This window comes from Theropithecus gelada, chromosome 13 (genome assembly GCF_003255815.1).
Source record: "Theropithecus gelada isolate Dixy chromosome 13, Tgel_1.0, whole genome shotgun sequence".
NCBI lineage: Eukaryota > Metazoa > Chordata > Mammalia > Primates > Cercopithecidae > Theropithecus > Theropithecus gelada.
Genome location: NC_037681.1, coordinates 89,980,413 through 89,993,445, shown reverse-complemented (window position 1 = coordinate 89,993,445; position 13,033 = coordinate 89,980,413). Strand labels below are relative to the sequence as shown.

The 13,033-nt window shown below is 41.6% G+C and overlaps 1 protein-coding gene across 2 annotated transcripts in view; it reads left to right on the top strand.

Annotated features, from left to right (window-relative positions):
• The window catches only part of GFPT1 (glutamine--fructose-6-phosphate transaminase 1), a 66,793-nt gene that overhangs the window by 15,422 nt on the left and 38,338 nt on the right, over window positions 1-13,033 (top strand). For both annotated transcript variants that reach the window (XM_025353884.1, XM_025353885.1), the window contains exons 3-4: window positions 2,473-2,580; window positions 8,806-8,931. In XM_025353884.1, the coding sequence (XP_025209669.1) occupies window positions 2,473-2,580; window positions 8,806-8,931 (234 nt within the window). The remainder of the gene's footprint in view (window positions 1-2,472; window positions 2,581-8,805; window positions 8,932-13,033) is intronic.

Genomic DNA, 13,033 nt, shown 5'->3' with positions numbered 1-13,033 from the left:
CAGGTTGTTTAGTGAGATACTTTTGGTTAGGGTGGTGGGAATCCTTCCAAAAACGAAGTTTCTAGATACCAGTGAAGGGCCAACCTTGAAAACAGGCCTTTCTAAGGATAGCAGTTTCACACCTGCTATGTTAACTCTTTTTTGTACACTTAACATTGGCACATGGAATGGGCATTTGTCTTCCTTGACTTTCCTTAGTAATGCAAAGTCAGTTCCTCAACTCCTTTGTTTTTAAAATTCTCTCCTTCCTTAGCTTCTTTGACAACACATCTTATTCTCTTCCTAAGATGCTAAGATTACTTTTTTTCTGTTTGCTTTGGAGGCTCCTTTCTTCTACTTACAGCTCGAATATTAATGTTCTTCAAGATTCTTTTCGAGATGAGTCTTGCTGTGTCACCCAGGCTGGAGTGCAGTGGTGCGATCTTGGCTCACTGTTGCAACTTTTGCCTCCCAGATTCAAGTGATTCTCCTGCCTCAGTCTCTCCAGTAGCTGGGATTACAGGTGCACGCCACCACGCCTGGCTAATTTTTGTAATTTTAGTAGAGATGGGGTTTCACCATGTTGCCTAGGCTGGTCTTGAACTCCTGACCTTAGGAGATCCACCCGCCTTGACCTCCCAAAGTGCTGGGATTATAGGCGTGAGCCCCTGCACCCAGCCAAGATTCTTTTCTAGGCCCACTTCTCTTACTTGGTGTCTTCATGGGTGAGCTCTGACTTTATCAGTCTTCTTTTTTTTTGAAATGAAGTCTTACTCTGTCACAAGGCTGGAGTGCAGTGGCGTGATCTTGGCTCACTGCAGCCTCCACCTCCCGAGTTCAAGCAATTCTCCTGCCTCCTGAGTAGCTGGGATTACAGGCACCTGCCACCACTCCCAGCTAATTGTTGTATTTTTAGTAGAGATGATTTCACCATGTTGGCCAGGATGATCTCAATCTCCTGACCTCCTGATCCCCCCACCTCAGCCTCCCAAAGTGCTGGAATTACAGGCGTAAGCCACCATGCCCGGCCCATCAACCTTCTATTAATATATGTTGGTAACTTCTTTGTTTTCTTTTTATTTTTTACTTTAATTTTTTTGTGTGTGAGTATCTTCTAATCCAGATATATTTCTTCTAATCTAGATGTATCTCCCAAGCTGTATTCTAGGCCTCCTGGAAGTTTTTTGCTAGATAGACCATGATATTTTAAACTTTACATGTTCAAAAATTGCACTGAGGCCGGGCGTGGTGACTCATGCCTGTAATCCCAACATTTTGGGAGGCTGAGGTGGATGGATCACTTGAGGTAAAGAGTTCAAGACCAGCCTAACCAACATGGTGAAACCCTGTCTCTACTAAAAAAAAAACAAACAAAAATTAGCCATGCATTGTGGCATGTACCTGTAATCCCAGCTACCTGGGAGGGTGAGGCAGGAGAATTGCTTGAACCTGGGAGGCGGAGGTTGCAGGGAGCCGAGATTGCGCCACTGCACTCCATCCTGGGTAACAGAGCAAGACTCTGTCTCAAAAAAAAAAAAAAGAAAAAAGAAAAATAAGCTCAATACACTGCCGTCCTCACCCTACTTCCCACTGTGTTTTTTATTTGTTTTTGAGATGAATCTCACTCTGTTGCCCAGGCTGGAGTGCAATGGCGCGATCTCAGCTCACTGCAACCTCCACCTCTCGGGTTCAAGCCATTCTCCTGCCTTAGCCTCCCAAGCAGCTGGGATTACAGACATGCCCACTGTTTTTCTATGTCCCTTTTATTGAGAATCATTCAACAAGTCCTTGGAACCGTTCTACAAGTTCTTTGAGGTATTCCAGACTTCTCCTGCTTTCTCACTTACATTCAGTCAGTTCCACTTCCCAATATCATTTGTCTCTGTCTGCATTACCACTGTTTAGTTCAGGTCCTCTTCATTTTTGCTTTGCTGTAGCTGTAGCTTTTGACAACTGGTTTCTTCTGTTTCTCACCCTCCAGTTCTTTCTCTACACTGTTTCTAGAAGGGCTTTGCTAAACATTTTTGCCGAATCACTTCTCTGCTTAAAGGACAGTGTTTTGCCAGTATCTTCAGGGTAGCTTTTTCAAGTTCATTAGCAACTTAAGGAGACTCTTAAGAGATGTGTTCTATGACCTTCCTTCCTTAGCTACCTTCTGAGGTGGGTGCCCATCTTTTGCATTTCTCCATTGTATCCCAACTGTAACCTATAGTATTTTTATTGTAATTCATAATTATGCTGAATTATTTTTTCCTTATCTATCTTCTCGATAGACTTAGAAATTTGAGGACGGGAATGGAGTTATTTTTGTTCTTGTGTCTAGCAACTATCCTGATTCTTGATACACAACAGGTTTTCAGTAGATGTTGAATTGATAAATAAGTGAATTAATTAGATGAGAATACATTTTTTAATTAAAAATTTTGCCTCACATTAATAATTTTATCAGTAGTCTGTTTCTAAATCTTGCTTTTTTACCTCATGATGGTTTAGGTGTGGGATTTGATGGAGGCAATGACAAAGATTGGGAAGCCAATGCCTGCAAAATCCAGCTTATTAAGAAGAAAGGAAAAGTTAAGGCACTGGATGAAGAAGTTCACAGTAATGTATTTAAATTGATTTTTGTCCCCCTTCCCCTTCTCTTCCTTTTTGCCTCCCCATTCTCCACCAAGTTACTGCCTCCCCCCATATTTTGGGACCCATTTTAATGATAATGGTCTGTAACATTGAAGGGAGGAAAGAAAAGTAATTTTGTTACTGTCTGGACTAGTTTTAAAATGTGCCTGAGCCTGAAAAATAATCATTGCAACTAGGGAAGGAAATTAGTTAGGTATATACCTTCAGCGCAAGCTCTGAATAATAAGTATCTTCAGAGCCACCATTCCTGAGGAAGAGCTTTCCATAGGACAAAAGGTATTTTTAGTGATGCCCTTATACTCGTGTCTTCACTTGCTAATTGTCTTCACTTTGAATTAAATGCCTAGCTTGGATGTAGTCAATTTTGACGTTGCATCTTTGAGTAAGTCTAATAGAATCTGGTAAGTATCATGTTTTCCCTCATAGTTTTCTTCTCTGGCACAGGGATTGTCAGAGATATATGCCCCATCAAAGAGGATTTACTTCTCAGTATTTAGGTCACAACATTATGCTTACACATTTTATTTTTTCACAAGAAACTTGAAAACAAAACAAACTTTGAAGTAGATTGATTGAAAAAATACTTCTAAAATTCTACACAAAACCCAGGAAACAGCAAGTATTTTATGTACCTACTCATATGAATGCCATCATCATCATTGTGGAAGAGTACAGGTAGAGGAAAATGATGGATTTTGTTTTTTCCGACATAAGCCATACGTTTAGCTTTATAGTACTTGTTTAACGGATTAAATCAATACTTATTTTGCCTGTATTGTAGTGTAAGATTAGCTAGGGGTAAAGCAGACACCCAAATAACTACACTTCAAAAACAATAGTATAAATATCTACTGTGTGTTCTGCGTCCTGTATACCAGGCTGATGTAGTGGGTTCTGTAGGAGAGAACAGACATTGCTGTGAGATTCAGGGGAGAGTTGCCACAAGTTGACGAGACTGGGATTACATAGGGAATGGGTGCTCATTATATTTGGTCAGTGAAGATGTGAAGGGAGGACTTTCTGAGTAGAATAGCATAGAAAGATAAGAATAGTAATGGCAGGTTTGAATGATAGTAGTCCTTTTTATTTAAAGTATTGGTAGACAAATATGGGAGGTTATAAAGGCAGATTGTGAACAGAATCACCATTATTCAATGTCAACATATTGAAACATGCCTCTTTGCAGTAAACTGTTTTTTTTCCCCCCAGATGGAGTCTTGCTGCAATGCCCAGGCTGGAGTGCAATGGCACAGTCTTGGCTCACTGCAACCTCTGCCTCCCAGGTTCAAGCAATTCTTCTGTTTCAGCCTCCTGAGTAGCTGGGATTATAGACATGTGCCACCATGCCTGGCTAATTTTTGTATTTTTGGTAGAGATGGGGTTTCACTATATTGGCCAGGCTAGTTTTGAACTCCTGACTGCAAGTGATCCACCCACCTCGGCCTCCCAAAGTACTGGGATTACAGGCATTAGCCACTGTGCCTGGCCAACTGGTTTGTTTTTGAAGCGTAATTATTTGGGTGTCTGCTTTACTCCTAGCTAATTTTTTTTTTTTTTTTTTTAAAGATGCACTCTTGGTCTCTTGCCCTGGCTGGAGTGTAGTGACACAATCTCGGCTTACTGCAACTTCTGCTTCCTGGTTCAAGCAATTCTCCTGCCTCAGCCTCCCAGGTAGCTGGGATTACAGGTGTGTGCCACCACATCTGGCTAATTTTTGTATTTTTAGTAGAGACGGGGTTTTGCCATGTTGGCCAGGCTGGTCGTGAACTCCTGACCTCAGGTGATCCACCCTCTTTGGCCTCCCAAAGTGCTAGAATTACAGGCTTGAGCCACTGTGCCTGGCCAACCCCCTAGCTAATGTTACCCTACAATGCATGCAAAATAAATATTGATTGAATTTATTAGCTACAAATGGAAACTTGCAGGTATTACTGGTGAATTTGTTACTGGTAAATCACTTTAAAGAGCAATCTGGCAGTATCTACCTGGGAAATGCCTATACCCTGAGACTAAGCACTTCCACTCTTGGATATATACTTGAAGGAAATACAATGAACAAGTTGACATGACAACAAGATTCATTGTCACAAAATTTGGAAACAGCCTAAATGTCTGTAAATAAGGGAATGGGGTGATATAATAAGTTGTGTATGCCGGGTGTGGTGGCTCATGCCTGTAATCCTAGCTCTTTGGGAGGCTGAGGTGGGCAGATTGCCTGAGCTCTGGAGTTTGAGACCAGCCTGGGCAACATGGTGAAACCCCATCTCTACTAAAATACAAAAATTAGCCAGGTGTGGCAGCGTGTGCCCATAATTCCAGCTAGTCGGGGAGGCTGAGGCAGTAGAATCACTTGAATCCAGGAGGCGGATCTTGCATTGAGCTGAGATCAGGCTGCTGCACGCCAGCCTGGACGACAGAGTGAGACTCCATCTCCACAAAAGAACAACAACAAAAACAACAAAAAATAAGTTGTATATGATAGTGAATGACCATATGTAGCTTTTGAAAGGAGTGCACTGAATCTGGTTCTGCATATGGGAACATGGATAATTCCTGGTATGTAAAGTATAGGACTTTTGAAAACACAGAATGATACTATCATTTATGGTCTCATGTTAACATAATCGTAGTTTAAAAGTCATGTATAGTAAGACTGTCAACTTGAGAATCCTCTGAGGAGGAAATGAATGGGATGGGGATATAAAGGAGGTATCAATTGCATTTTTTTTACATTTATTTATTTAGAGTTTCCATATACCACATTGATTTTTTACATTTTAGATCCTAAAAAATATGTAAAGCACAAATGAGTAGATGTTTCGTTAACTCTGAGTATGGGTAGTTGGGTGTTCATTATTCCCAGCAAATTTAAATATGTTTTAAGTATTTTTTTTAAAAAGGGAAGATGACATCTGAGAAAAAGCAGGCAGAAGGCAAGCAGCCATGGGAGTTGAGGTAGGTTAAGATGGAAGATGCAAATGAGGAAATTATTGAAGCAGTACGGCCCAAGAAGATCAAGGCACAGGCAAGCCGTTGGCCTTTAAAGGAAAGAGTGTACTTTAGGAATCAAAGGTAAAAGACAAACTTAAAGCAGATAATTACCAGGTGAGAGGACAAAAGCTGAGTAAAGTGGAAATTGAGGGACTGCAGGTAGGATTGAGCTTTACAGAGAATAGAAAAGATATGATGAACTGTAGGGGAGCTGGATTGAGCTATCAGTTTAATGAATAAGGAACTTGGATACATGTTTCCTAACTAGCAACAGTGAAATAGGTATGCTGATTACCATGAATTTGAAAGGGTCTTAATTTACAGAATTTTCTGACTTTATTCAGTATTGCTTGGCAGTGGATGGGAGAAGAGAAACTGAGTGTGGGGGTTATCTAAACTTAAGATTCAGCAAAGGGCTTTAAAACAGGTAACGGACAATAAGGAGGAGTCAAGGATTCAAAGTCATGATGAATTTATATGACATGAAATATTTATTGGGGGAAATGTGCTTATTGTCATAGCGATAAGTTTTTTCTTACTAGACATTCGGTAATGTCCCTACAGCAACAGTGAAGTAAAGGTGTGGTAATTACCATGAATTTGAAATGGATTCAATATACAGAATCTTGTGACTTTCTCCAGTATTGCTTGCCAGCATGTGCAGGGGGATACTGCTTTAATTATAGTTAGCTTTAAAAAGTAGTCAAACAGGCCCGGTGCAGTGGCTCACACCTGTAATCCCAGCACTTTGGGAGACCGAGGTGGGCAGATCACCTGAGGTCAGGAGTTCAAGACCAGCCTGGCCAACATGGTGAAACCCTGCCTGTACTAAAAATAAGAAAAATTAGCCAGGCGTGGTGGTGCATGCCTGTAATCCCAGCTTCTCAGGAGACTGAGGCAGGAGAATTGCTTGAACCCGGGAGGCGGAGGTTGCAGTGAGCCAAGATTGCGCCATTGCACTCACTCCAGCTTGGGCAACAAGAGCAAAACTCTCTTTTAAAAAAAAAAAAAAAAATATATATATATATATATATATATATAAAGTAGTTAAAAAAATGTTTTCATTTCTTGTATTAGCCTGTTGAATAATGGTAAGTAGTAATCCTGTACTTTTCTTGAGGTCATTTATCAGGTTGCCTTAATTATTCAGAGCGCAGTTAAGCCAGGAAAGAATAGATGCGTGATTTTATTCTTTGATTGATTGAGCCATCCAACAAAAGTGTATCTGCCATGTATACCTTTTAGTGCTTAGGATTCAAAAATAATAAGGTAGACTGTTTTTGTAGAACTCAAATTCTAGTGGAAGCTAGGTTGACAACATATCCTAAATGTAATAGTACAACAGAATATAGCATTGTGGTTTTATTATTTATTTATTTATTTATTTATTTATTTATTTTTGAGACGGAGTCTTGCTCTTTTGCCCAAGCTGGAGGGTGGTGGCACAATCTTGGCTCACTGCAACTTACCCTTCCTGGGTTCAGTTGATTATCCTGCCTGCTGAGTAGTTGGGATTACAGGCGTGCGCTACCATGCCCAGCTAATTTTTTTAGTAGAGACAGGGTTTCACCATGTTGGCCAGGCTGGTCTTGAACTCCTGACTTCAGGTAATCCACCCGCCTTGGCCTCCCAAAGTGCTGGGATTACAGGCATGAGCCATGGTGCCCAGCCAGTTGGCTCTTAATTTAGACCTAATTCTGATCAACTTTGTTATCTGGGTTCTTAGCCAAATGAATTTTTTATTTAGGAAATTAAGAGCATTACTAGTTAATAACTGGAGCTGTCCTTTTTTTTTTTTAAGACGCTCCAAGAAAAGATAGCTTATATGAAAAATAAATTAAGAACCAGCTACTTTTTTTGTTTCTTTTTTGAGAGGGAGTCTCTCTCTGTCACCCAGGCTGGAGTGCAGTGGTGTCATCTCAGCTCACTGTAACCTGCACCTCCTGGGTTCAAGTGATTCTCCTGCCTCAGTGTCCTGAGTAGCTGGGATTACAGGCGTGCACCACCATACCTGGCTAATTTTTGTAGTTTTAGTAGAGACGGGTTTTCACCATGTTGGTCAGGCTGGTCTTGAACTCCTGACCTTGTGTCCCGCCCACCTCAGCCTCTCGAAGTGCTGGGATTACAGGTGTGAGCCACTGCACCCACACGAATCAGCTACTTTTCGAGATAAAGGAACATTGGCCTTATGCTGATTTCCCAGTAGCTCCATACTTTCATAGCAATGCTGTGTTCTCAAATACCTATTTGATTTTGGTGGCACTCCATAATTGCAGTTTATATTGTGAGATGTGTGTACTCTCACCAGAGACCAAAGAAATTGCAGTCATAAGGTTGTGTGTCATTGGGAAGATGAATTTATTTTTACATACATGTTTAATTAAATTGATAATGATTTTTTAAGGCAAGAATTAAATATAGATTTAAAAAGTTACATTAATTGGTTTTGTCCTTAACTCTTGAGTATTCATATCTCCAGGAAGCTTGAAAGAATAGTACATTATTACCTATATATACTTCACCTAACTTTATCCGTTACTAAAATTTTGTTGTGTTTGCTTTAATTCTGTATTAGTTTTTTGGTTGTTATTGAAACCATTTGCCTTCAGTATTTCAGTTGCATAAACTCCTAAGTCTTTATTTATCTTTAATTTTAATGTTTGTGGGTATATAGTAGGTGTATATATTTACTGGGTACATGAAATGTCTTGATACAGACCTGCAATGCGTTCCTAAGTCCTTTTTTTTTTTTTTGAGATGGAGTCTTGCTCTGTCACCCAGGCTGGAGTGCAGTGGTGTGATCTCAGCTCACTACAACCTCCGCCTCCTGGGTTCAAGTGATTATCCTGCCTCTGCCTCCGGAGTAGCCAGAACTACAGGCGCGTGCTGCCACGCCTGGCCAATATTTGTATTTTTAGTAGAGATGGGGTTTTCCCATGTTGGTCAGGCTGGTCTTGAACTCCTGACCTTAGGTGATCCGCCTGCCTTGGCCTCCCACAGTGCTGGGATTACAGGTGTAAGCCACTACACTCGGCCTGCTAAGTCTTTTAATCACTATTTTGAATATGCCTGATCTTTAGTTTCAGTGATTGTATATTTCAAGAGAGCAGCATTGTAATAATTATATTTAAATATAGCTTATAGCATTATCTCTGCAGCATGATTTAATACTGAAATTTTTCTTTTCATATTCTTCAGAGCAACAAGATATGGATTTGGATATAGAATTTGATGTACACCTTGGAATAGCTCATACCCGTTGGGCAACACATGGAGAACCCAATCCTGTCAATAGCCACCCCCAGCGCTCTGATAAAAATAATGGTATGGAAAGATTTTTCGTGCTTTGGAATGACTGTGGAAGCCTAATAATGGGGGCAGAAAGAAGGCTCTTAGATTTTCATTATTTTAATTATTTTTCATTTGGAAAATTTCAATCATTCAGAAGTCGTAGAGAGTATACAGAGCTGAGAGTACTGGCTCATGCCTGTAATCCCAGCACTTTGGGAGCCTGAGTTGGGAGGATTGCTTGAGTCCAGGAGTTCACAATCAGCCCTCGCAACATAGTGAGACCCCGTCTCTACAAAAAATAAAAAAATAAGTTAGGCATGGTGGTGCATGCCTGTAGTCCCAGCTACTTGGGAGACTGAGGTGGGAGGATTGTTTAAGCCCAGGAGGTAGAGGCTGCAGTGAGCCGTGGTTGTACATCACGCCATTGCCCTCCAACCTGGACAACAGAATGAGACCCTTTCTGTCCACAATGCCTGGCTAATTTTTGTATATTTAGTAGAGACGGAGTTTCACTGTGTTGGCCAGGCTGATCTTGAACTCCTGATCTCAAGTGATCCTCCTGTCTTGGCCTCCCAAAGTGCTGGGATTACAGGCGTGAGCCACTGCTCCTGGCTGAGAACTTTTGTTACCGGTTTTGTCCTTAGGGCATATCTCTGTAGAAATGTATAACCAAATTACTGTGTTTTAGAGTTACTTGGAATAGTCTTTCTCCATGCATTTGTGCTACTGGCTGGATACATGTTACTTTAATATGCTTTTAAAAAAATTTTTTACAAATTATTATTATTTTTTGAGACTGAGTCTTGCTTTGTCGCCCAGGCTGGAGTGCAGTAGTGTGATATTGGCTCACTGCAACCTCCACCTCCCGAGCTCAAGCAATTCTCCTGACTCAGCCTCCCAAGTAGCTGGGACTACCGGCGTGTGCCACCATGCCAGGGTAATTTTTTATATTTTTAGTAGAGACGGGGTTTCACTGTGTCAGCCAGGATGGTCTTGATCTCCTGACCTTATGATCTGCCCACCTCAGCCTCCTACAGTGCTGGGATTACAGGCATGTGTCACCACACCCGGGTAATTTTTTGTATTTTTAGTAGAGATGGGGTTTCACTGTGTTAGCCAGGATGGTCTCAATCTCCTGACCTTGTGATCAGCCCACCTCAGTCTCCTAAAGTGCTGGGATTACAGGCGTGAGCCACCGTACCCGGCCTGTTTTTTATTTTTAAGGATTGGTATTATTTAAAAATAGATGTTATTTATGATTATTTAAAATATTTACATAATTCTGAAGTCACATCTTTAAAACAAGACATATTAAAAGAAGTCTACCCAGCACTTTGAGAGGCTGAGATGGAGGGATTGCTTGAGCCCGGGAGTTTGAGACCAGCATGAGCGACATAGTGAAACCCCGTGCCTACAGAAAATACAAAAATTAGCTTGATGGTGGCATGCACCTGTAGTCCAAGCTACTCGGGAGACTGAGGCAGGAGGATCACCTGAACCTGGGGGTTGAGGCTGCAGTGAGCCGTGATTGCGCCATTGCCGCCATTGCCCTTCAGCCTGGGCAACAGGGTGAGACTGTCTTAACAAAACAAGTCTAGACTCTTCTGTTTCCTCTTATTCCCTGTGTAGATAACATTCACCAATTATTGAGTCTGTTCTTTCATTTAAAAATAAGGAAATATATACAGAATACATACAAAAGTGTATATGTGTGTATTTATCCCTCCCCATTTTTTTCCTTTTATTTTAGAGACAGGGTCTCACTCCTCCACCCAGGCTGGGTACAGTGGTGGGATCATAGTTCACTGTAACCTCAAATTCTTGGGCACAAGTGATCTTCCTGCCTCAGCCTCCTGAGTAGCTAGGATCACTGGCTTGCACCACCACACCCAACTAATTTATTTTATTTTTGTAGAGATAGGGGTCTTGCTTTGTTGCCCAGGCTGATTACAAATTCCTTGACTCAAGTAATCATCCCACCTCAGCCTCCCAAAGGGCTGAGATTACAGGCATGAGACACTGCACCCAGCCCTTTCTGATATTTAATTTAATTCAGAAGCTGCCTATTTAGGCTTCTTGTGCTTCAGTAATTACTATTGAATATGATCATAATGGTAGCAATAATTTAGACTTTTGACACTGACAAGGCCTTTATGAAAGATTCCCAAAAACTTACATCTAGATTATGTTTTGAGAATTTGGCTTTAAGTTAAAGCCTTTAAATTAGCTATTTATGAATCTCTTTGTTCTAGAATTAAGTTGTTTTTTTTTTTTTTTTTTGAGACGGAGTCTTGCTCTGTTGCCCAGGCTGGAGTGCAATGGTGTGCTTTCCGCTCACTGCCACCTCTGGCTTCCGGTTTCAAGCAATTCTTCTGCCTCAAGCCTCCTAAGTAGCTAGGTACAGGTGCCCGACACCATGTCTGACAATTTTTTGTATTTTTAGTAGAGGCAAGGTTTCACCATGTTGGCTAGGCTGGTCTCGAACTCCTGAGCTCAGGTGATCCGTCTGTCTCAGCCCCCCAGAATGTTGGGATTACAGACATGAGCCACCACACCCAGCAAGTGTTTTTATAAATTTATTTTAGTACTTGCTGTCATCTTCTCTCAAAAATCTAGTGAAAATGTTTATTATTTGGTTTCTAATTACTGTCAGCCAAAATGTCAGATCTTTACGTATATTAAGAACATTGTGAGGGGCCGGGTGTGGTGACTCATGCCTGTAATCCTAGCACTTTAGGAGGCCAAGGCAGGTGGATCACGTGAAGTTAGGAGTTCGAGACCAGCCTGGCCAACATGGCAAAACCCCATCTCTATTAAAAATACGAAAATTAGCTGGGCATGGTGGCATGCACTGGTAATCCCAGCTACTTGAGAGGCTGAGCCAGGAGGATTGTTTGAACCCGAGAGGTAGAGGTTACAGTGAGTCGAGATCTTGCCACTTCACTCCAGTCTGGGCGACAGAGCAAGACTTTGTCTCAAAAAAGAAAAAAGAACATTTTGGCCTGGCATAGTGGCTCATGCGTATATTCTCAAGACACTGGAAGGATGAAGTGAGAGGGTTGCTTCAGCTCAGGAGACCAGCCTGGGCAACGTAGGGAGACTCTCTACAGAAAAATAAAACAATTAGTTGAGTGTGGTATAAGCAGCTGTAATCCCAACTGCTTGGAAGGCTGATATGGAAGAATCACCTGAGCCCAGGATCCTGGTTAAGGCTGCAGTGAGTCGTGATTGAGCCACTGCACTGCAGCTTGGTGACAGAGCAACGTTGTGTTTCCAAAAAAAAAAAAAAAAAGAATATTTTGATAATTTAATATAAAATTTAATTTAGCAGTAATTTTTCTCCTAACTGAAATGAACTCTGAATAATAAATCTAGGATTGGCAGGATTTTTTTTGGTTCTCTGTTGCCCAGGCTGGAGTGCAGTGGTGCGATCTCGGCTCACTGCAACCTCTGCCTCCCAGATTCAAGCGATTCTCCTGCCTCAGCCTCCCAAGTTGCTGGGTTTACAGGCACATGCCACCACGCCTGGCTAAGTTTTTGTATTTTTAGTAGAGACAGGGTTTCACCATGTTGAACAGGATGGTCTCAAACTCCTGACCTCAGGTGGTCCGCCCACTTAGGCCTCTGAAAGTGCTGGATTACAGGTGTGAGGCACCGTGCTCAGCCAGATTGGTAGTTTTTATGTACCATCAGTGGCTACAAATAGTGATATTGTCAACTCTTGATTATCTGTTCTTACAGTTTTCAAAGTTAGTTAAAAAAGAAGAAAATTATCCCGAGATCATATCTACCTTCTCTTGGAATGATACGTTAGCATTTATTTCTCTGACATTCTATGACTTACCTGGATCTCAAACAAGTTAACTATAGAACTGATTGGTTTTTCTTAGCAAATTCCTTAGTTCTAGTTCTTTTTTTTTTTTTTTTTGAGACGGAGTCTCGCTCTGTAGCCCAGGCTGGAGTGCAGTGGCCGGATCTCAGCTCACTGCAAGCTCCGCCTCCCGGGTTCACGCCATTCTCCGGCCTCAGCCTCCCGAGTAGCTGGGACTACAGGCGCCCACCACCTCGCCCAGCTAGTTTTTTGTATTTCTTAGTAGAGACGGGGTTTCACCGTGTTAGCCAGGATGGTCTCGAT